Source organism: Procambarus clarkii, chromosome 50 (genome assembly GCF_040958095.1).
Source record: "Procambarus clarkii isolate CNS0578487 chromosome 50, FALCON_Pclarkii_2.0, whole genome shotgun sequence".
NCBI lineage: Eukaryota > Metazoa > Arthropoda > Malacostraca > Decapoda > Cambaridae > Procambarus > Procambarus clarkii.
The window spans coordinates 36,411,694-36,435,817 of record NC_091199.1 but is presented as its reverse complement, the minus strand read 5'-3'; the positions used below and the strand labels follow the sequence as shown (position 1 = coordinate 36,435,817).

The following is a 24,124-nucleotide window of genomic DNA, read 5'->3' as shown; positions in this document are numbered from 1 at the left end:
TCCCCCCAAGCCCTTCCTCCTCCACCAGTCTCCCCATACCAGATCCTCCCGGCTCCCGCTCACCCCAGACCCCACAGGTCCTCCCCAGAGGAGAAGCAGAAGAGAGTTAGTTTCAGGGCAATGTACTCGAACATAGATGGGATCACAAGCAAGCCAAGTGAACTAAGGGAAAGAGCACAAGAAGTGAACCCAGATGTAATTGGACTCACTGAAACAAAACTCTCTGGAATCATAACGAATGCCGTGTTTCCCCAGGAGTACACAATAATAAGGAAAGAGAGGGAAGGTAGGGGAGGAGGAGGAGTGGCCCTACTCATGAGAAAGGAATGGAGTTTTAAGGAGATGGCTATCCCGGGCTGTGAGGGTTTCAGAGACTACATAGCAGGCACCATGACAATGGGAGGACCAAGGATAGTAGTAGCAGTAATATATAATCCTCCACCAAATGACAGAAGACCCAGTCAAGAGTACGAAAGCAACAACATGGCAGTTAACACTATAATTGAGAGGGCAGCCTCTTCTGCCTGTAGAAATAGATCCCACCTGCTCATCATGGGGGACTTCAATCACGGCAGGATTGATTGGGAGAACAAGGAACCGCATGGAGGCGAGGATACGTGGAGAGCCAAACTACTGGAGGTGGCGACTAGAAACTTCTTAACCCAGCATGTCAGTGAACCCACAAGGATGAGAGGAAATGACGAACCAGCGAGACTCGACCTGGTTTTCACCCTGAACGACTCTGACATAAGAGAAATCAGTTTTGAGGACCCAGTAGGAATGAGCGACCACAGTGTATTGGTGTTTGAGTACCTGATTGAAGAAGGGTTATTGAACTCGAGAAGGGATACCGAAACCAAAAGGTTAGCATACCGAAAGGGAAACTATGAGGAGATAAGAAAATGCCTAGCAGATATAGCATGGGAAACAGAGCTCAGGGAAAAGACGGGCCAAGATATGATGAAATACATCACGCAAAAATGCAAGGATGCAGCAAACAAGTTTGTCCCAGTCCAAGAGGAAAACAGTGAAATGAAGATGAGAAACCCTTGGTTTAATCAGAGATGTAGGGTAGCTAAGCAGCAAAGTAAAAGGGCATGGAGAAACTATAGGAATAACAGGACACTGGAGAGCAGAGAAAGATACCAGAATGCCAGGAATAAATGTGTTGGGATGAGAAGAGAGGCAGAAAGACAATACAAAAATGACATCGCAAGCAAGGCAAAGACTCAGCTTAAATTGCTGCATAGCCACATCAGGAGAAAAACAACAGTAAAGGAACAGGTTATGAAATTAAGGTTAGGGGCAGAAGGATTCACTACAAACGACAAGGAAGTGTGTGAGGAACTGAATAAGAAATTCCAGGAGGTCTTCACCTTAGAGCAAGGAGAAATCCCAGAGATAAGAGAGGGAATAGCTAACCAGGAACCACTGGAAGAGTTTGAGATTACCAGCGGGGAAGTAAGGAAGTGTTTACTAGAATTGGATGTGACAAAGGCTATAGGTCCAGATGGAATCTCCCCTTGGATACTTAAGGAAGGAGCAGAAGAACTGTGCCTCCCGCTCTCCATGGTGTATAACAAATCACTGGCAACAGGGGAACTGCCAGAAATTTGGAAAGCAGCTAACGTAGTCCCGATATACAAGAAAGGGGATAGACAGGAGGCACTGAATTACAGACCAGTGTCCCTAACCTGCATACCATGCAAGATGATGGAGAAGATTGTGCGAAGAAAGCTAGTGGAGCACCTGGAGCGAAAGAACTTTGTAACACAGCATCAACATGGATTCAGGGATGGCAGGTCCTGCCTCACAGGGTTACTTGAATTCTACGACCAGGCAACAAAAATAAGGCAAGAAAGAGAAGGGTGGGCAGACTGCATATTTTTGGATTGTCAGAAAGCCTTTGACACAGTGCCACACAAGAGGCTAGTGAAAAAACTGGAGATGCAGGCTGGAGTGAAAGGGAAGGTACTCCGTTGGATACAGGAGTACCTACGTAACAGGAGACAACGAGTCAGTGTGAGGGGTGAGGTCTCAGATTGGCGAGACGTTACGAGTGGAGTACCGCAGGGGTCAGTCCTTGGACCTATACTGTTTCTTATATATGTAAATGATCTTCCAGAGGGTATAGAATCGTTTCTCTCAATGTTTGCCGATGATGCAAAAATTATGAGGAGGGTTGAAACTGAGGACGATAGTAGGAGGTTACAAGATGACCTAGACAGACTGAGTGAATGGTCCAACAAATGGCTGTTGAAGTTCAACCCGAGTAAATGCAAAGTAATGAAACTAGGTGGTGGAAATAGGAGGCCAAACACAGGATACAGAATAGGAGATGAAGTACTTATTGAAACGAACAGAGAGAAAGATCTAGGAGTTGATATCACACCAAACCTGTCTCCTGAAGCCCACATAAAAAGAATAACGTCTGCGGCATATGCGAGGCTGGCTAACATCAGAACAGCGTTCAGGAACCTGTGTAAGGAATCATTCAGAATCTTGTACACCACATATGTAAGACCAATCCTGGAGTATGCGGCCCCAGCATGGAGCCCGTACCTTGTCAAGCACAAGACGAAGCTGGAAAAAGTCCAAAGGTATGCCACTAGACTAGTCCCAGAACTAAGAGGCATGAGTTACGAGGAAAGGCTGCGGGAAATGCACCTTACGACACTGGAAGACAGAAGAGTAAGGGGAGACATGATCACAACCTACAAAATCCTCAGAGGAATCGACCGGGTAAACAAGGATAAACTATTCAACACTGGTGGGACGGGAACAAGGGGACACAGGTGGAAACTGAGTACTCACATGAGCCACAGAGACGTTAGAAGGAACGTTTTCAGTGTCAGAGTAGTTAACGGATGGAATGCATTAGGCAGTGATGTGGTGGAGGCTGACTCCATACACAGTTTTAAATGTAGATATGATAGAGCCCAGTAGGCTCAGGAATCTGTACACCAGTTGATTGACAGTTGAGAGGCGGGACCAAAGAGCCAAAGCTCAACCCCCGCAAGCACAAATAGGTGAGTACACACACACACACACACACACACACACACACACACACACACACACACACACACAAACACACACACACACACACACACACACACACACACACACACACACACACACGCACACACACACACACACACACACACACACACACACACACACACACACACACACACACACACACACACACACACACACACACACACACACACACACACACACACACACACACACACACACACACACACACACACAGAAGGCGTGTGTGTGTGTGTATCCCATATGAGAAGAATCAAGACGGATGAAGATAGACACAGACTACAGGATGACCTAGACAAACTGGAGGAATGGTCTAGAAAATGGCTGCTAAAGTTCAACTCTGGAAAGTGTAAGGTAATAAAATTAGGCGATGGGAGCAGGAGGCTGAACACAAGGTACCATCTGGGAGATGAAATTCTGCAAGAATCAAATAGAGAGAAAAATCTGGGGGTTGATATCACACCGAACCTGTCCTCAGAGGCCTACATCAAAATGATATCAACAGCGCCATATGCTAGACTGGCCAACATAAGAACGGCCTTTAGAATCTTGTGTAAGGAATCGTTCAGGACCCTGTATACCACTTATGTCAGACTAATCCTGGAATATGCAGCTCCAGCCTGGAGTCCCTATCTAGTTAAACACAAAACAAAGTTAGAGAAGATACCCGAAACGCTTTGCGTAATAGTGGCTTTAGGCATTGTATGTACTAGCTCTATCTATAAGTCCACCAATCTTTGTAAAAATCTCTTGTATGTATGTACCTTACCTAAATAAACATTTATTTATTTATTTATTTATTCAGCGTTATGCCAACAGGCTCGTCCCGGAACTGAGAGGTATGAGCTACGAGGAAAGGCTAAAGGAGCTGAACCTCACGTCCCTGGAAAACAGAAGAGTAAGGGGAGACATGATAACCATTTACAAATTTCTCAGGGGAATTGACAGGGTGGACAAAGACAAACTCTTCAGCACAGTTGGGACACGAACAAGGTGAGTACAGGTGGAAGCGTAGTACCCAGATGAGCCACAGAGTCCCCCAAAAAAAGATCAGTGTCAGAGTAGTTAATAAATGGAATGCACTAGGCAGTAATGTGGTGGAGGCTGACGCCATACGCAGTTTCAAATGTAGATATGATAGAGCCAAGTAAGCTCAGGTATGTGTACACCAGTTGAGTGACAGTTGAGAGGCAGGACCAAAGAGACAAAGCTCAACCCCCACAAGCACTATTAGGTGAGTACAATTAGGTAAGTACACACACACACACTATGTGTGTGTGTCTGGAGGAGACAGGAGACAGGCCCTAAGGAGGCCTGGTTAGGGGGACTGGGCCGCGGGTACATTGTTTCTGAAAGACATTTCAAGGCATGTCGACCTATATTTTTTTTTTTTTTGCCGTTCCTGGGTGGCTTGATTGTCTTAGTTGTCCGTCTGGCTCTGAGGCGGCTGGGTCGAGCCCTGCCCTGCCAGCGGTCCTTGTCAGGGTGGGATGTGACTGCTGACCTTAGCAGTCCATGTAGGATGTGCATGTGTGCTGACCTTGGCTTAACTATCTGGGCGGGATGTGACTGCTGACCTTAGCAGTCCGTGTAGGATGTGCACGTGTGCTGACCTTGGCTTAACTGTCTGGGTGGGATGTGACTGCTGACCTTAGCAGTCCATGTAGGATGTGCATGTGTGCTGACCTTGGCTTAACTATCTGGGCGGGATGTGACTGCTGACCTTAGCAGTCCGTGTAGGATGTGCACGTGTGCTGACCTTGGCTTAACTATCTGGGCGGGATGTGACTGCTGACCTTAGCAGTCCGTGTAGGATGTGCATGTGTGCTGACCTTGGCTTAACTGTCTGGGTGGGATGTGACTGCTGACCTTAGCAGTCCATGTAGGATGTGTGTGTGTGCTGACCTTGGCTTAACTATCTGGGCGGGATGTGACTGCTGACCTTAGCAGTCCGTGTAGGATGTGTGTGTGTGCTGACCTTGGCTTAACTGTCTGGGTGGGATGTGACTGCTGACCTTAGCAGTCCGTGTAGGATGTGCACGTGTGCTGACCTTGGCTTAACTATCTGGGCGGGATGTGACTGCTGACCTTAGCAGTCCGTGTAGGATGTGCATGTGTGCTGACCTTGGCTTAACTATCTGGGTGGGATGTGACTGCTGACCTTAGCAGTCCGTGTAGGATGTGCATGTGTGCTGACCTTGGCTTAACTATCTGGGCGGGATGTGACTGCTGACCTTAGCAGTCCGTGTAGGATGTGCATGTGTGCTGACCTTGGCTTAACTGTCTGGGTGGGATGTGACTGCTGACCTTAGCAGTCCATGTAGGATGTGCATGTGTGCTGACCTTGGCTTAACTGTCTGGGTGGGATGTGACTGCTGACCTTAGCAGTCCATGTAGGATGTGCATGTGTGCTGACCTTGGCTTAACTGTCTGGGTGGGATGTGACTGCTGACCTTAGCAGTCCGTGTAGGATGTGCATGTGTGCTGACCTTGGCTTAACTATCTGGGCGGGATGTGACTGCTGACCTTAGCAGTCCGTGTAGGATGTGCATGTGTGCTGACCTTGGCTTAACTGTCTGGGTGGGATGTGACTGCTGACCTTAGCAGTCCATGTAGGATGTGCATGTGTGCTGACCTTGGTAATTATCTTTGTTGTATTCTTTTATTTTATTTTCTATATTTAAATTATAAAATGTAATTAGGAGCGTCCTCTGGGGTCCTCTGGTTCTCCAGGTCGAGCCCATTGTCTAAGTTCTATTCTTCCTTTTGATTTTCTCATCAAACTTTTATAGGAAGAGTCACGGCCTCACAGTGGGGTATGCCGCCGGTGGCCGGACGGTCGTCAGCTCGAGCCCAGAAGGGAAATACATACTTTTCCTTGGAAGCCGTCGTAGCACAGCTTTGGGGGCGTCCTCGTCGGCCTCGCAGTCCTGAGGTCCACCCAGTTACTATTAGTTGCTTCTTTTATTTAAGGTCGGACCCGGTGTTCATGGAGTCACCATTTCGAAATCTTTGTACTCGTCAGGGCTACCGTTTTTTTTCAAAGCGTTATATGACAAAGAGTACTGGGTAGACGGGACACCACGAGTGTAGCTCTCATCCTGTAACTGCACTTAGGTAATTAAGTGTAGGTAGAGGATGAGAGCCTCCCCCCCCCCCTTAACACACCTTCCCAGTCTCGCTTTTTCATTATAACCATTTGGAAACCTCATTGACTTTATCGTTTTAAGAATCTTCACAACATACACATTACCATCAACACACACCATACCCATCACCACCTACACACACCATACTCATCACCAACATACCCTCCTGTCAATGTAGCCATTTTCACATCATACTCATCACCTCCAAACCACACCATACCCATCACCACCAACACACACCGTATCCATCACCACCAACACACACCGTATCCATCACCACCTACACACACCATACCCATCACCACCTACACAAACCCTCCCGGGTCTCCACCATACCCTCCTGTCAATGTATGAATCTTCACATCATATCCATCACCACCAACATACACTATACCTATTACCACCAACACACACCCTCCCGGGTCTTCACCATACCCTCCTGTCAATGTAAGCATCTTCACACCATACCCAAAACACCTACACACACCATACCCATCATATTCATCACACTCAGTATATGGATCTCAGTATAGTTATGGAAGTGAAAACTACATGGAATTCTTGTGTGTTTTGTCACGCGAGTATTCATCATCGCCTGGCTCTCATCAATGCTCAACCGATCAACCTGACCACCCTGATCTACACAACACCAAGGACTGTAGGAAACTCAACTTCATGTACAACATGCCAGCATCTCCTTAGACATCTGCTTCTCAATTTTCTCATGCTCTTGCTGCCTATGTTGTCAAGGATGTGGAATACTGGGCTATTGTTACTGCTGCACAGTTTTGAATGGTGAACATGACTTGTAATTTGTGTAAACCTTTTTATTCTAGACATTAGTTAAAATTCAGTGGAATTTGGATTTTTTGTTGAGCATGCAAGAATGTAGGTCACAGTATTGATGTAAAATAAAATATGAATAATATTTGGCCATGCTCACATAGCACTGCTTGAATGTCATTTTGCCTGACAACAATACCTGTCACAGAGTAAACACGTACAAAATGTCACTTCAGGATTGTTACGTACCCAGTCTGCCATGTCTAAGATAGTAACTTTAATCTATCTTATTTCATAGTTCCAATTTTGCCTTGGCATCACACTAAGACATAAATGGTATGCTTCTAAAGTGGCAATTGTTTTCCAACTCCTGCTTGCCTTACCTGTTGAATATGTCAAGAGGGATGTGGTTTGATAACACATTTTGTACGTTTGAGTGGGGTAGTTAGGAGTAATATTAATACATCCTCCTTCATGTGTGAGGGGGCTATTGCCTATTATTGTTATGATATATAAGCAAGTGTAATATTGTTAGATTTGTGACATGACCAGTAGTGTTTAGCCAAAGGTAGCTTTTTTACAAATGTTTCTTTAATTGTGATGGAAAATGTAATGTTTAAGAAACTATCAAATTACTATTGTTTACTATCTTTCCCTATAGTTTAAAATGCAAGATTGTATATTAGACAAACATTTTTTTAAGTTGACAGATACATTATTAGCCATTAGATAGCCTGGTGAGTTGAAAGCCATTGTATTAGATGGCTGACAGCTGAAAAATCCGGGCTCAACAGCTGATACTGGGTCCAGCAGGCACAATTAGGTGAGTACATATGCTCTCTCAATAATGTTCTCTCACTCATATATTCACCAAGAATAATTCTAGGCTTGTACTTTAATTTTGAAATGATGTAATAATGTTCTTTCAGAGTTTTGGTGAGTAAAAAATATAGTCATAATAAGGCATTAGAACCATCCCTGTGGGAAGCGTCATCAACAACAAATCTAATTAATGTTTTGGATAGTTTGCTTGATTTTGTTAGTAGTGTCTTATATATGAAGAAGTTCCTTTGCATTTGCACTGTTTCTTCCTTGATAAATTCCTTCAGCATCTAAAAGTAATTAGCATTTCACACTTTTAATTAAAAAATATCTAGAGAGATATGGAAAATAGAAGTAAGCATGGGTTATTACTTATTGTAAGTGACTGCTGTTCCAGGCAAAGCTACTATCTGTCTGCATTTCATCCTCATCTTCAGATGATCAGAATTTGCACATTTCCATTGTTTCTGAAGAGATGAAAAGTTGCTTAAGTTCAAGGTTAAATCAGTTACCAACTATATTTTCATTTACTTTGGTCAGCAGGATAATGTTTATCTTTCCAGTCAAACACATCTTGACTTTTTATTGAACTCAAGAAAACTAACGATATTTGTCATAGAATATTTTTTATGAATGTTATTCTTAATAAGGGCACACTTGCGTATTCTGTGCTGGAGTCGGAAAAATATTTTGTAAACCAGTCTGATTATTATTCAGTCCAGCCCCTGTTCACCTAGCAGAAAATAGGGACCTGGGAGATAGACAGCTGCTATGGGCTACTTCCTGGGGATGCGTGTTTGTGAAAATTAGGATTAAGGACTTGCCCGAAACATTATGTATGCTAGTGGCTGTACAAGAAGGTAAGAACCCTTGTATATATAAATAAATAAAACATAAATAACTTATGACAAACTAAAGGATATATAGCTGCTGCTCCAGAAACAAGCTTGTACCAAATTATAAAACTAACATTTGCCCTTCTCAGGAAGATTCAAACTTGGGACCATTGGACAGCCAAGAATGTTAACTTCTGATGTTATCGCCAATAAGAATAAATCAATATCTTTGCAAAACATTTTAGTAATTGGAGTCATTATCTTTTTAGATACATTATTTTTCTATAAATGTATAGACAGTACATCTTGCATTTTACTTGTATCTGATACATTATCATCTATATTTTCAGTTAGCTGGCAAATGCACTCTATTTCACACATTCTATTCCTTCCAAATGTGGTTGAGGGGCTAAACATTAAAGAACTTAATGTTAAGGAATAGACTAGAGGAGAATTGGAAAATATGAAAGTTCTGAAATTGACCTTTAAAGCATAATGATTTGTAGAAAGACAAAGAATGTTAAATAATATTAAGGTAGGTGATAGATTTATCAAAAGAGAACAGGGCCCCCATTAAAAACATATAAAATATATAACAAAATTAGCATCGGAGTGAGGGGACAAACTAGTTTTTCTTCAAAGTGACAGAGCTCAGAAAGTGCATGAAATGGTATACTATAGGGCAGGGGTGGGCAACCTCTGGCACGCATGCCAAACTTGGCACGCCGATGACTTGTCTCTGGCACGCAAGAGCATAGGTTACCCTAAGCACAGATGCAAGCACATGTTACCCTAAGCACAGACAAAAAAAAACTACTTTCCTTGGGGTATAAGCTTACATGCCATGACAGTATATGTACGTCCTGGTGGTAAAGAGGTTTAAGCTCTACAAAGCTAAAGAGGTCTCAAGAAAAAGAAGTTGATCTTGTTGCCATAGTTACCTTCTTTTTTTACGTCATCGATCATGCCGATGTATGATGATTCCCCTCTATTTACTTTGGCTCATATTTTATGTAATAAGCCTTTCTAACCTAAAGGCTACACCCATAACCATAGTGTACACTGACAATCATATCTGTGAAGGGTGATGAAGTATGTGAAGAGATGGTTGCTCTTGCATCACTACCTGAGCGTACTACCGGGGCTGAAATATGTAAAACAGTTGTGAACGAATTCTCTACTCGCCAAATTGACATTTCAAAAGTAGTATCCGTCACAACAGATGGTACCCCAAACATGACTGGTGAGAAGGCAGGATTTGTAAATCTGTTTGCAAAAAGTGTTGGTCATCCACTGATTGGCTTCCATTGCATCATACATGAGGAGGCTTTATGTGCAAAAGCTGGCCTAAAGGAACTGCAAGAAGTGATGCAAACAGTTACCAAGGTTGTTAATTACATTTGTGGTCGGCCTTTAAATAAAAGACAATTTCAAACTCTACTGGATGAGGTAGAATCTGTGTATAAAGGACTGAAAATGTACAACCATGTTTGTTGGCTTAGCAGAGGCTTGGTTCTGAAACGATTTATTGAATGCTTAGATGAGATAAAGCTCTATTTGAACGACCAACAAGTGTCATACCATGAATTTTCTGACATCGTGTGGGTTTGTAAACTGATGTTTTTTGCAGATTTTTGTGAACATTTAAATGAATTGAATATTAAGTTACAGGGCTCTGGTAAGACACTTGATGTTATGTTTTGTTACATAAAAGTTTTTGAAATGAAGCTTAAAGTTTTTTAGAGTGTTGTAGATAATGAGAGATTTAGATACTTTCCAAACCTAAAGCGGTACATCAGTGATCTAAAAGATGACAGAACAGACCACAAATGTCTTCAAAAGCTGTTTGTAAACATTATCGAGTCAACAGTTTGGCAGTTCTCTACAAGATTTGCCAAATTCAGAGAACTGGAAGACACAGTAAAGTTCATCAAGTTTCCAGACAGCATCAAAATGGATGAACTAAACTTGCAAATGTTTTCATGGATAGACATGGATGATTTTGAGATGCAGTTGATTGAATTTCAGAGTAGCTCAATTTGGAAGCAGAAATTTGTTGACCTTAGAGTTGACTTGGAAAATATTGAAAGAGAGAGATTAGAGATGAAAGTAACAAAGAGAAATGCGGAAAACGAAGTATTAAGGACTTGGAATACTATTCCAGAAAATTATGTCTGTTTAAAAAACCTTGCAACAGCATTGCTAACCATGTTTTCGTCTACATATGCTTGCGAATCTTTGTTCTCAATTATGAACTTTGTTAAGTCTCGTAACAGGAGTAGCATGACAGATGAAACTAGCGCTGCATGCATATCTCTCAATGTTACTAAATATAAACCCGATGTAAAATCTCTGTCATCAGTTATGCAGAAGCAGAAGTCTCACTGACAGTATATAAAAGGAGTCAACAAGTTTTTTATCTGTTGTATTCTATTAAAGTTACAAAAGCTTAAAGGCTGTTGAAATGTACTTCTGAAGGTTAAATAATTTTTTTTCTGTTTTTTTTTTTATATTATGTTTTACTGCACTGAGGTAATTTATTATTTTTTCGTTTAAAAAGTTCTTAATAGATACCAAATATGTTCTAAAAAAATGGTTGGCACGTGGAAAAAGTTTGTGTCAGAGACTTGGCTGATTTTGGCACGCACTCTCAAAAAGGTTGCCCACCCATGCTATAGGGAAACATGACTGAACAATTGGTACTGGACATGGACCAAACATGGGAAGCAATTGAAACTAAAAGGATGGCTAATCAAATTGCAATATAAAACTTGTACACACAAGTATAAATCAAATTATCTGCTATATGTCATATAGTTCACTTTAAGTAGCTGGGTATCATTGATTTGATGGAGGCCAAATTGAAAGAGATAATTCTAAATAAGGAAGTCGTTGAAAAGGGCAACTCATTGCAATGTGGAGAATTGGTAAGACTTAGTTAGAAGAGTGGAAGTACAGTAATATAGGAAAGAGTCACTAAAACTAACTACATAACTAAAAAAAAAATATAATATAAATTGATTATAAATACATAGGGAAAAATATATTATTGTATGTAGGAGCCTCACAGCTGAGTGGACAGCGCTTCGATTTCGTAGACCTGAGGTTCGGGGTTCGATGCCAGGTTTAGGCAGTAACAAAAGGGCAATATTTTTCACCCTGATGCTTCTGTTCACCTAGCAGTAAATAGGTACCTGGGAGTTAGATAGCTGCTACGGGCTGCTTCCTGGGGGTGCATAACAAAAAGGAGGCCTGGGTTGCAGGGATGCTGAACACTGAAATCAACTCATGATAACAACACCATATCCATCACCACCTACACACACACTATACCCATCAACACAAACTCACACCATACTCATCATATCCATCACACCATATCAATCACCACCTACACACACACACACCATGCCCATCACCACCTACACACACGATACCCATCACCCCCTACCCAAATCCTTCCGGGTCTCCACCATACCCTCCCATACTTCTGTAAATGTATGCATCTTTACATCATACCCTTCACCACCTACACACACACAATCCCGGGTCACCACCATACCCTCCTGTCAATGTCAGCATCTTCACACCATACCCATAACTACTTACACACACACCATAGCTATCACCACCTACACACATCATACCCATCACCACCTACACACACCATACCCATCACCACCTACACACACCATACCAATCATATCCATCACACCATATCGATCACCACAATATCCATCACCACCTACACACATAATATCCATCTCCAATTAAATGGAATGGACTAAGCAGTGATGTGGTAGAGTCTGACTCCATACACAGTTTCAAATGTTGATATGACAGAGCCCAGTAGGCTCAGGAATCTGTACACCACTTGATTGACAGTTGAGAGGCTGTCAACTGTCAATCAAAGAGACAACGCTTAACTCCCGCAAGCACAATTAGATGAGTACAATTAGGTGAATGCACCATACCCATCACTACCTACCCACATCATACTTATCATCACCTTCACACATCATACCCATAACAAGCGTCATGCACCATACCCATCACCACCTACGCTCACCATACCCATCACCACCAACACTCACCATACCCATCACCACCTACACACACACCATACCCATCACCACCAACACTCACCATACCCATCACCACCTACACATACCCTCCCAGGGTCTCCACTATATCCTACAATACCCTCCTGAAAATGTATGAATCTTCAAATCATACCCATTACCATCTAAACACACCATTCACATCACCACCTACTTGCACCATATCCATCACCAAATAAACACACCATACATATCAACACCTACACACAATATACCCAAAACAATCTACACACTCCAAACACATCACCATCTACCCACACCATACCCATCACCATCTACACACCATTCTCATCACTACCTACATGCACCATATCCATCACCACCTAAACATACTATACATATCACCACCTACACACACCAATTCCAAAACAATCTACACACACCATACCCACCACCACCTACGCACACCATACCCATCTCCACCTACACACACCATACCCATGACCACCAACACACGCCATACCCATCACCACCTACACTCCCCATATTCATCACCACCTACACACACACCATACTCATCGCCACCTAGACACAATATACCCATCACCACCTACACACACTATACCCATCACCACCTACACACACCATATCCATCACAACCTACACACACCATACCCACCACCACCTACACACACCATATCCATCATCACCTGCACACACCATACCCATCTCCACCTAAACACACCATATCCATCACCACCTAAACACACCATATCTATCACCACCTACACACACCATACCTATCACCACCTACACACACCATACCCATCACCACCTTCACACACCATACCCATCACCACCTACACGCAACATACCCATCTCCACCTAAACACACCATATCCATCACCACCTACACACACCATACCCACCAACACCTACACACACCATAGCCATCACCACCTTCACACACCATACCCATCACCACCTACACGCAACATACCCATCACCAACTACACACACCATACCCCATCACCAACTACACACACCCTCGCGGGTCACCATCAAACCCTCCCATACCCTGTTGTAAATTTATGAATCTTCACAACATACTCATCACCAGTTATACACAATACACACAGTTGTTCAATAAACCCTGAACTATATGTTTAACACATTTCTAACCCTGTCCAAGTAGGACAGAAGAAAATGTACATATGCTGATTAGCATTGTAAATATATGGCCACGTATGTGGTAGAAAAAAAAACTAAACTCACCATAAATATCTGCACCAACACTCACCATACCCATCACCACCTAAACTCACCATACCTAGCACTGCCTACACACGCACCATACCTATTACCACCTACACACACCATACCCTCCTGTCAATGTAAGCATCTTCACACCATACTCATCACACCATACTATTATGTTATGAGGAAAGAGAGGGAAGGAAGAGGTGGGGGTGGTGTAGCTCTGCTGGTAAGAAAAGGCTGGGATTTTGAAGAGATGGATATTCAGGGCTGTGAAGGTTTCAGTGACTACATAGCAGGTACAGTAACAAATGGAGGGAAAAAAATTATAGTCGTAGTCATATATAATCCACCACCAAATGACAGAAGACCTAGACAGGAATATGATAGAAACAATATGGCCACCATTAACATAATAAAATGAGCAGCTTCTGTTGCTAGCAGGAATGGATCTGGACTACTAATTATGGGAGACTTCAACCATGGGAAGATAGATTGGAAGAACAGAGACCCGCATGGAGGACCAGAAACATGGAGAGCTAAGCTGCTGGACGTGGCAACAAGAAACTTTCTAAGCCAGCACATCAAAGAACCAACAAGAATGAGAGGAGAAGATGAACCAGCAATGCTTGATTTGATATTTACCCTAAATGAGTAAGATATAAGGGAAGTTAAGATGGAAGCGCCCTTGGGAATGAGTGACCACAGTGTATTGAACTTTGAGTACCTGGTAGAGCTAGGACTTATCTCCCCCAAAAAAGAACTAGGAATCAAAAGACTGGCATACCGAAAGGGGAATTATGAACAGATGAGAAGTTTCCTAAGTGAAATACCTTGGGACACAGACCTCAGAGATAAGTCTGTACAGGGTATGATGGACTATGTTACCCAAAAGTGTCAGGAGGCAGTAAACAGGTTCATCCCGGCCCAAAGGGAAAAATCCGAGAAGCAACAGAAGAATCCATGGTATAATAGGGTATGTAAGGAAGCGAAGAAACTGAACAAAAGGGCGTGGAGGAACTTCCGGAATAACAGAACACCAGAAAGCAGAGAGAAATACCAGAGAACCAGGAATGAGTACGTCAGGGTGAGAAGAGAAGCTGAGAAAAGTTTTGAAAATGATATAGCAAACAAAGCCAAGACCGAACCAAAGCTACTCCACAGTCACATCAGAAGGAAAACAACAGTGAAAGAACAGGTATTGAAACTTCGAACAGGCGAGGACAGCTATACAGAGAATGACAGAGAGGTGTGTGAAGAACTCAACAAGAGGTTCCAGGAGGTCTTCACAATAGAACAAGGTGAGGTCACTGTGCTAGGAGAAAGGGAGGTAAACCAGGCGGCCTTGGAAGAGTTCGAAATTACGAGAGAGGAGGCCAAGAGACACCTGCTGGATCTGGATGTTAGAAAGGCTGTTGATCTAGATGGGATCTCACCATGGATACTGAAAGAGTGTGCAGAGGCACTTTGCTTGCCACTCTCCATAGTGTATAGTAAGTCACTGGAGACGGGAGACCTACCAGAAATATGGAAGGCGGCGAATGTGGTCCCAATATACAAAAAGGGCGACAGGCAAGAGGTACTGATCTACAGGCCAGTGTCCTTGACTTGTATACCATGCAAGGTGATGGAGAAGATCGTGAGAAAAAACCTGGTAACACATCTGGAGAGAAGGGACTTCGTGACAAATCGCCAACATGGGTTCAGCGAGGGGTAAATCTTGCCTTACAGGCTTGATAGAATTCTACGATTAGGTGACAAAGATTAGGCAGGAACGAGAGGGCTGGGCGGACTGCATTTTCTTGGATTGTCGGAAAGCCTTTGACACAGTACCGCATAAGAGGCTGGTACATAAGCTGGAGAGACAGGCAGGTGTAGCTGGTAAGGTGCTCCAGTGGATAAGGGAGTATCTAAGCAATAGGAAGCAGAGAGTTACGGTGAGGGGTTAGACCTCCGATTGGCATGAAGTCACCAGTGGAGTCCCACAGGGCTCTGTAATCGGTCCTATCTTGTTTCTGATATATGTAAATGATCTCCCGGAGGGTATCGATTCAATTCTCTCAATGTTTGCGGACGATGCTAAAATTATGAGAAGGATTAAAACAGAAGAGGACTGTTTGAGGCTTCAAGAAGACCTAGACAAGCTGAAGGAATGGTCGAACAAATGGTTGTTAGAGTTTAACCCAACCAAATGTAATGTAATGAAGATAGGTGTAGGGAGCAGGAGGCCAGATACAAGATATCATCTGGGAGAGGAAATTCTTCAGGAGTCAGAGAAGGAAAAAGACTTGGGGGTTGATATCAGGCCAGACCTGTCTCCTGCAGCAGATATCAAGCGGATAACATCAGCGGCATATGCCAGGCTGGCCAACATACGATCGGCATTCAGAAACTTGTGTAAAGAATCATTCAGAACTTTGTATACCACATATGTCAGGCCGATCCTGGAGTATGCAGCCCCAGCATGGAGTCCATATTTAGTCAAGGATAAGACTAAACTGAAAAAGGTTCAAAAGTTTACCACCAGACTAGTACCCGAGCTGAGAGGTATGAGCTACGAGGAGAGACTACGGGAATTCAACCTCACTTCGCTGGAAGACAGAAGAGTTAGGGGAGACATGATCACCACATTCAAGATTCTGAAGGGAATTGATATGGTAGATAAAGACAGTCTATTTAACACATGGGAAACACGCACAAGGGGACACAGGTGGAAACTGAGTGCCCAAATGAGCCACAGAGATATTAGAAAGAACTTTTTTAGTGTCAGAGTGGTTGACAAATGGAATGCATTAGGAGGTGATGTGGTGGAGGCTGACTCCATACACAGTTACACGTGTAGATATGATAGAGCCCAATAGGCTCAGGAATCTGTACACCTGTTGATTGACGGTTGAGAGGCGGGACCAAAGAGCCAGAGCTCAACCCCCGCAAACACAACTAGGTGAGTACAACTAGGTGAGTACAACCTTCACTCACCATACCAATCACCACCTACACACACAATATACATCATCACCTACGCACAGCATAACCATCACCACTTACACACAACATAACCATCACCACCTACACACACCATAACCCATCTCCATCTACACACACCATACACATCACTATTAATACACGCCTTATCCATCACCACCCTCACTCACCATACCAATCACCACTTACACACACCATTCTCATCACCACCCATACCCACCATACCCATCACCACCTACACACACCATACCCATCACCTCCAACACACACCATACCCATCACCACCTATACACACAATACCCATCACCATCAATACACACGCTCCCGGGTCTCAACCATACCCTCCCATACCCTCCTGTCAATGTCATCATCCTTGCACCATACCCATCACCACCTACACACACACCATACCTATCACCACCTACACTTACACACCATACCCATCAGCACCTATACACACCATACCAATCACCACCTACACAGACCATACCCTTCACTACCAACACACACAATACCCATCACCAACTACACACACCATACCCATCACCACCTACACACCATACCTACAACCACCTACTCACACAACACATATCACGATCTACACACACCATACGCATCAACACCAACACACATAATTCCAATCACTACCTACACACACTATACCAACACCATCTGCACACACCATACCCATCACCACCTATACACATCATACCCATCAGAACCTTCACACACCATACCCTTCACCACCAACACACACCATACCCATCACCACCTAAACACACCCTCTCGGGTCTTCACCACACCCTCACATACCCTCCTGTCAATGTACGCATCTTCACACCATACCCATCACCACCTACACACACCATACCCATTACTACCTTCACACATTATACCTATCACTACATACACACACCATACCCATCACCACCTACACACCCCATACCCATCACCACCTACATACACCATACCAATCATATCCATCACACCATATCGATCACCATAATATCCATCACCACCTACACACATAATATCCATCTCCACTTAAATGGAATGCACTAAGCAGTGATGTGGTAGAGTCTGACTCCACACACAGTTTCATATGTAGATATGACAGAGCCCAGTAGGCTCAGGAATCTGTACACCACTTGATTGACAGTTGAGAGGCGGGACCAAAGAGACAAAGCTCAACACCCGCAAGCACAATTAGGTAAGTACAATTAGGTGAGTACACCATACGCATTACTACTTTCCCACACCATACATATCATCACCTACATAAACCATACCCATAACAACCTTCACACACCATACCCATCCCCACCTACGCTCACCATACCCATCACCACTATCATTCACCATACCCATCACCACCTACACACGCACCATACCCATCACCACCAACACTCACCATAACCGTCACCACCTAATCACGTACCATACCTATTATCCCCAACACACACCATACCCATCACTTCCTACACATACCCTTCCAGGGTCTCCACTATACCCTCCCATACCCTCCTGTAAATTTATGAACCTTCACATCATACCCATCACCACCTACACACACACACGTTATCCATCACAACCTAGGCATACCATACCCATCACCATCTACACACACCATTCACTTCACCACCTACATGCACCATATCCATCACCAAATAAACACACCATACATATACACACCTACACACACAATACCCAAAACAATCTACACACACCATACACATCACCACCTACGCACACCATACCTATCACCAACCACACACATCTTTCTCATCACCACCTACATGCACCATATCCATGACAACCTAAGCACATTATACATATCACCACCTACACACACCATTCCCAAAACAATCTACACTCGCCATACCCATCACCACCTACGCACACTATACCCCTCTCCACCTACACACACACCATACCCATCACCACCTAGACACACCATACCTATCACCACCTACACACACTATATCTATCACCACCTAGACACACCATACCTATCACCACCTACACACACCATACCCATCACCACCTACACACACCATACCCATCACCACCTACACACACCCTTCCGAGTCTCCCCATACCCTCCCATTCCCTCCTTTCAAAGTAAACATCTTCACACCATACTCATCACCTCCTTCACTCACCATACCAATCACTACCTACACACACACAATACCCATCACCACCGACACACAGCATGCTCATCACCACCTACATACACCATACCCATCACCACCTACACAAACCATACCCATCACCACCTACACACACCATACCCATCACCACCTACACACACCATACCCATCACCACCTACACAAACCATACCCATCACCACCTACATACACCATACCCATCACCACCTACACACACCATACCCATCACCACCTACACAAACCATACCCATCACCACCTACACACACCATACCCATCACCACCTACACACACCATACCCATCACCACCTACACACACCATACCCATCACCACCTACACAAACCATACCCATCACCACCTACACACACCATACCCATCACCACCTACACACACCATACCCATCACCACCTACACACACCATACCCATCACCACCTACACAAACCATACCCATCACCACCTACACAAACGATACCCATCACCACCTACATACACCATACCCATCACCACCTACATACACCATACCGATCATCACCTACACACACCCTCCCGGGTCACGACCATACCCTCCTTTACTCTCATGTCAATGTAATCATAATAGCACCATACAAATCAGTACCTACACACACGATACCCATCATCACCTACATACACTTTACCCATCACCGTCTACACACACCATACAAATCGAAACTTACACACACCATACCTATTATCACCTACATACGTCATACCCATCACCACCTACACTCACCATACGTATCATCACATACATACACCATACCCTATCACCAAATACACACATAATAAACATCACCACCTACACACACCATACTATCACCATCTACACACATAATACCCATCACCACCTACACACACCATACTCATCACCACCTACACATACCATACCCATCCCCACCTACACGCACCATACCCATCATCACCTACACACACACACATGTTACCCATTACCATCTATACACACTCATCATACCCATCAGAACCTACACACACCATACCCATCACCACCTACACACACCATACTCATCACCACCTACACACACCCTCCCGGGTCACCATCATATCCTCCGGTCATTGAAAGCATCTTCACACTATACCTATCACCACCTACACACACCATACCCATCACCAGCTACACACAGTACCCATCACCACCAACACACACACAATACATAGTGGCTGACCCTAACCTCCCTTTTCAAGGGTAACATAGGGGCTGACCCCAACCACCCCCTTCAAGGGTAACATAGTGAGAGACCCTAGCCATCCCCATTAAGGGGTAGCATAGGGGCTGACCCCAAACAACCTCCCTTCAACGGTAACATAGTGGCTGACCCCAAACCCCCACCCCCCTTCAAGGGTAACATAGGGGCCGACCCCAACCCCCTCCCCCTCTTCAACGGTAGCATAGGGGCCGACCCCAACCAACCCTCCTTCAACGGTAATATAGTGACTGACACCAACCACCCCCTTCAAGGGTAACATAGGGGCCATAGGGACCGACCCCCCCCCCTTTAAACGGTAGCATAGGGGCCGACCCCAACCAAACCCCCTTCAAGGGAAGCATATGGGCCGAAGCCCCCCCCCTTCAAGTGTAACATAGGGGCTGACCCCAACCACCCCCTTAGAGGGGTAACATAGGGGCCGACACCAACCACCCCCTTAGAGGGGTAACATAGGGGCCGACACCAACCACCCCCTTAGAGGGGTAACATAGGGGCCGACACCAACCACCCTTCTTCAAGGGTAGCATTGGGGCTGACCCAAACCACCCCTTTTCAAGGGTAGCATAGGGGCCGACCCCAACCTCCCCCTTCAAGGGTTACAAAGGGGCCGACCCCAACCTCCCCCTTCAAGGGTAACAAAGGGGCCGACCCCAACCACCCTGTTCAAGGGTAACAAATGGGCCGACCCCAACCTCCCCCTTCAAGGGTAACAAAGGGGCCGACCCCAACCACCCACCTTGAAGGGTAGCATAGGGGCCGACCCCAACCACCCTGTTCAAGGGTAACAAAGGGGCCGACCCCAACCACCCCCCTTTAAGGGTAACAAATGGGCCGACCCCAACCACCCCCTTCAAGGGTAACATAGTCCTGTTCGACCCGTTCCACTTTGCCTCTGTACATCTCTATGTCTCTGTACGTCTCTCTGTCTCTGTACGTCTCTCTGTCTCTTTACGTCTCTCTGTCTCTGTACATCTCTCTGTCTCTGTACGTCTCTCTGTTTCTGTACATGTCTCGTTCTCTGTACATCTCTCTGTCTCTGTACATCTCTCTGTCTCTGTACGTCTCTCTGTCTCTGTACATCTCTCTGTCTCTGTACGTCCCTCTGTTCCTGTACGTCTCGTTCTCTATACATCTCTCTGTCTCTGTACATCTCTCTGTCTCTGTACATCTCTCTGTTTCTGTACGTCTCGTTCTCTGTACATCTCTCTGTCTCTGTACGTCTCTCTGTCTCTGTACGTCTCTCTGTTTCTGTACATGTCTCGTTCTCTGTACATCTCTCTGTCTCTGAACATCTCTCTGTCTCTGTACGTCTCTCTGTCTCTGTATGTCTCTCTGTCTCTGTACATCTCTCTGTCTCTGTACGTCTCTCTGTTTCTGTACATGTCTCGTTCTTTGTACATCTCTCTGTCTCTGTACGTCTCTCTGTCTCTGTACGTCTCTCTGTCTCTGTACATCTCTCTGTCTCTGTACATCTCTCTGTTTCTGTACATGTCTCGTTCTCTGTACATCTCTCTGTCTCTGTACGTCTCTCTGTCTCTGTGCGTCTCTCTGTCTCTGTACATCTCTCTGTCTCTGTACGTCTCTCTGTTCCTGTACGTCTCGTTCTCTATACATCTCTCTGTCTCTGTACATCTCTCTGTCTCTGTACATCTCTCTGTTTCTGTACGTCTCGTTCTCTGTACATCTCTCTGTCTCTGTACGTCTCTCTGTCTCTGTACATCTCTCTGTCTCTGTACATCTCTCTGTCTCTGTACATCTCTATGTCTCTGTACGTCTCTCGTTCTCTGTACATCTCTCTGTCTCTGTACGTCTCTCTGTCTCTGTACATCTCTGTCACTGAACGTCTCTCTGTCTCTGTACATCTCTCTGTCTCTGTACGTCTCTCTGTCTCTGTACATCTCTCTGTCACTGAACGTCTCTCGTTCTCTGTACATCTCTCTGTCTCTGTACGTCTCTCTGTCTCTGTACATCTCTCTGTCTCGGTACATCTCTCTGTCTATGTACATCTCTCTGTCTCTGTACATCTCTCTGTCTCTGTACGTCTCTCTGTCTCTGTACGTCTCTGTCTCAATCAATTTCTCATTTTGCATTTATCATTCGGTGTGTCTATCATGGTCTGCCTTTCATACACACACATTCATACACACATTCATTCACACATTCATAAACATTCACACATATTCATACACACCTCACTCCCTCTTACTCCCTCAGAAGTAAGGCAAAATAAGCAGGAAGGAGAGTGAAGGTCAGAAGTGAAGTAGCACAGTTTACCTTGTGTACAGCTCACTGACATTCCTCTTGCACTTCTCGTGTTCTTCTTGAGTACTTCTGAGTTGCTGTGCCTGTCTGTCTTTATCACTCTGTAGAGCCGTGTTTCCTTCCCGTAACTTACTGGCCTCTTCTTCACTGACGGAGAGTTGCTCTTCAACAAGTCGTTTCTCCTCTTCAGTCTTCCTGATTGTTTCTTCCTTTTCTTCATTTAGAGCAGCGTTTGCTGTTTGAAGGACCCTGACCTGTTCTTCCAGGAGTGAGAGTTGCTCTTGAACAAGTCCTTTCTCTCTTGCTGTGTTATTATTCATCTCTTGCAGCTGTTGTGTCTCTCGCTCTAGCTCAGCGATCCTCGTCAACGCCGTCTTGACCCTCTCCTGGGCTTGGGTCTCCGCAAGCTCCAGCTGTTGGTTCCTCGTCTTGACCAGCCTCGAGTCCTCCTCCACTTGTCGGATCTCTTGCTTGACCAGCCTCGAGTCCTCCTCCACTTGTCGGATCTCTTGCTTGACCAGCCTCGAGTCCTCCTCCACTTGTCGGATTTCCTGCTTGACCAGCCTAGAGTCCTCCTCCACTTGACGGATCTGGGACTTTAATTGAATGTTTTCTTCCTGAGCAAGGCGCACTTCGTTCTTAGTCTTCATGTTATCCTCCTTGACCAGCCTCGAGTCCTCCTCCACTTTACGGATCTCCTCCTTGACCAGCGTCGAGTCCTCCTCCACTTTACGGATCTCCTCCTTGACCAGCCTCGAGTCCTCCTCCACTTGACGGATCTGGGACTTTAATAGAACAATCTCCTCCTGAGCAAGCTGCACTTCGTTCTTAGTCTTCCTGTTGTCCTCCTCGAGCAAATGATTCGCTGTATTTAGGCGAGTGTTTTCCTCCTCCAGCTTGAGGTTGTCAGCTTGGTGAGCCTTGTTGACACACTCCAGCTGGTCCAGAGTGTCCAGGAGGCGGCGGGTGGCGTTCTCCCTCTCCTTCACACCTGCCAACACATCAAATATTAAATATATACTGCTATATATATTACCACCACCCACAACTACTACTACTATTATATATCAGATATATACTGCTGACCCTGAAATGCACTCCAGTCCCTGAAATACAGTCAAGGACCTGAAGTACACTCCAGGAGCAGAAGTACATGCCAGGCCCTGACGTACACTTAAGATCCAGAAGTATAATCAATACCCTGAAGTACACTTCAGATCATGAAGTAGACTTCAGGCTCTGAAATACACTCCAGGACCAAAAGTACTCTCCTGTCTTTAAACTACACTCAAGACCCCTGAAATACATTAAAGTCCCTGAAGGACACTCCAGTATCTGAAGTGTACTACAGACCTTCAACTACATTTTAGACCCTGAAGTACACTGCAGACCCTGAAGCACATTTCAAACACTGAAGTTCAATTCAGGATTTGATGTACACTCCAAAACTGAATTCCACTCCAGATCTTGAAGAACACTCATGATCCTGAAAA

The 24,124-nt window shown here is 44.6% G+C and overlaps 1 protein-coding gene across 1 annotated transcript in view; it reads right to left on the bottom strand.

Annotated features, from left to right (window-relative positions):
* Positions 1-24,124, bottom strand: part of LOC138351750 (putative golgin subfamily A member 6-like protein 19) — a 417,660-nt gene that overhangs the window by 232,845 nt on the left and 160,691 nt on the right. The window contains exon 2 of the mRNA XM_069303778.1: positions 22,644-23,622. Within this exon, the coding sequence (XP_069159879.1) occupies positions 22,644-23,622 (979 nt within the window). The remainder of the gene's footprint in view (positions 1-22,643; positions 23,623-24,124) is intronic.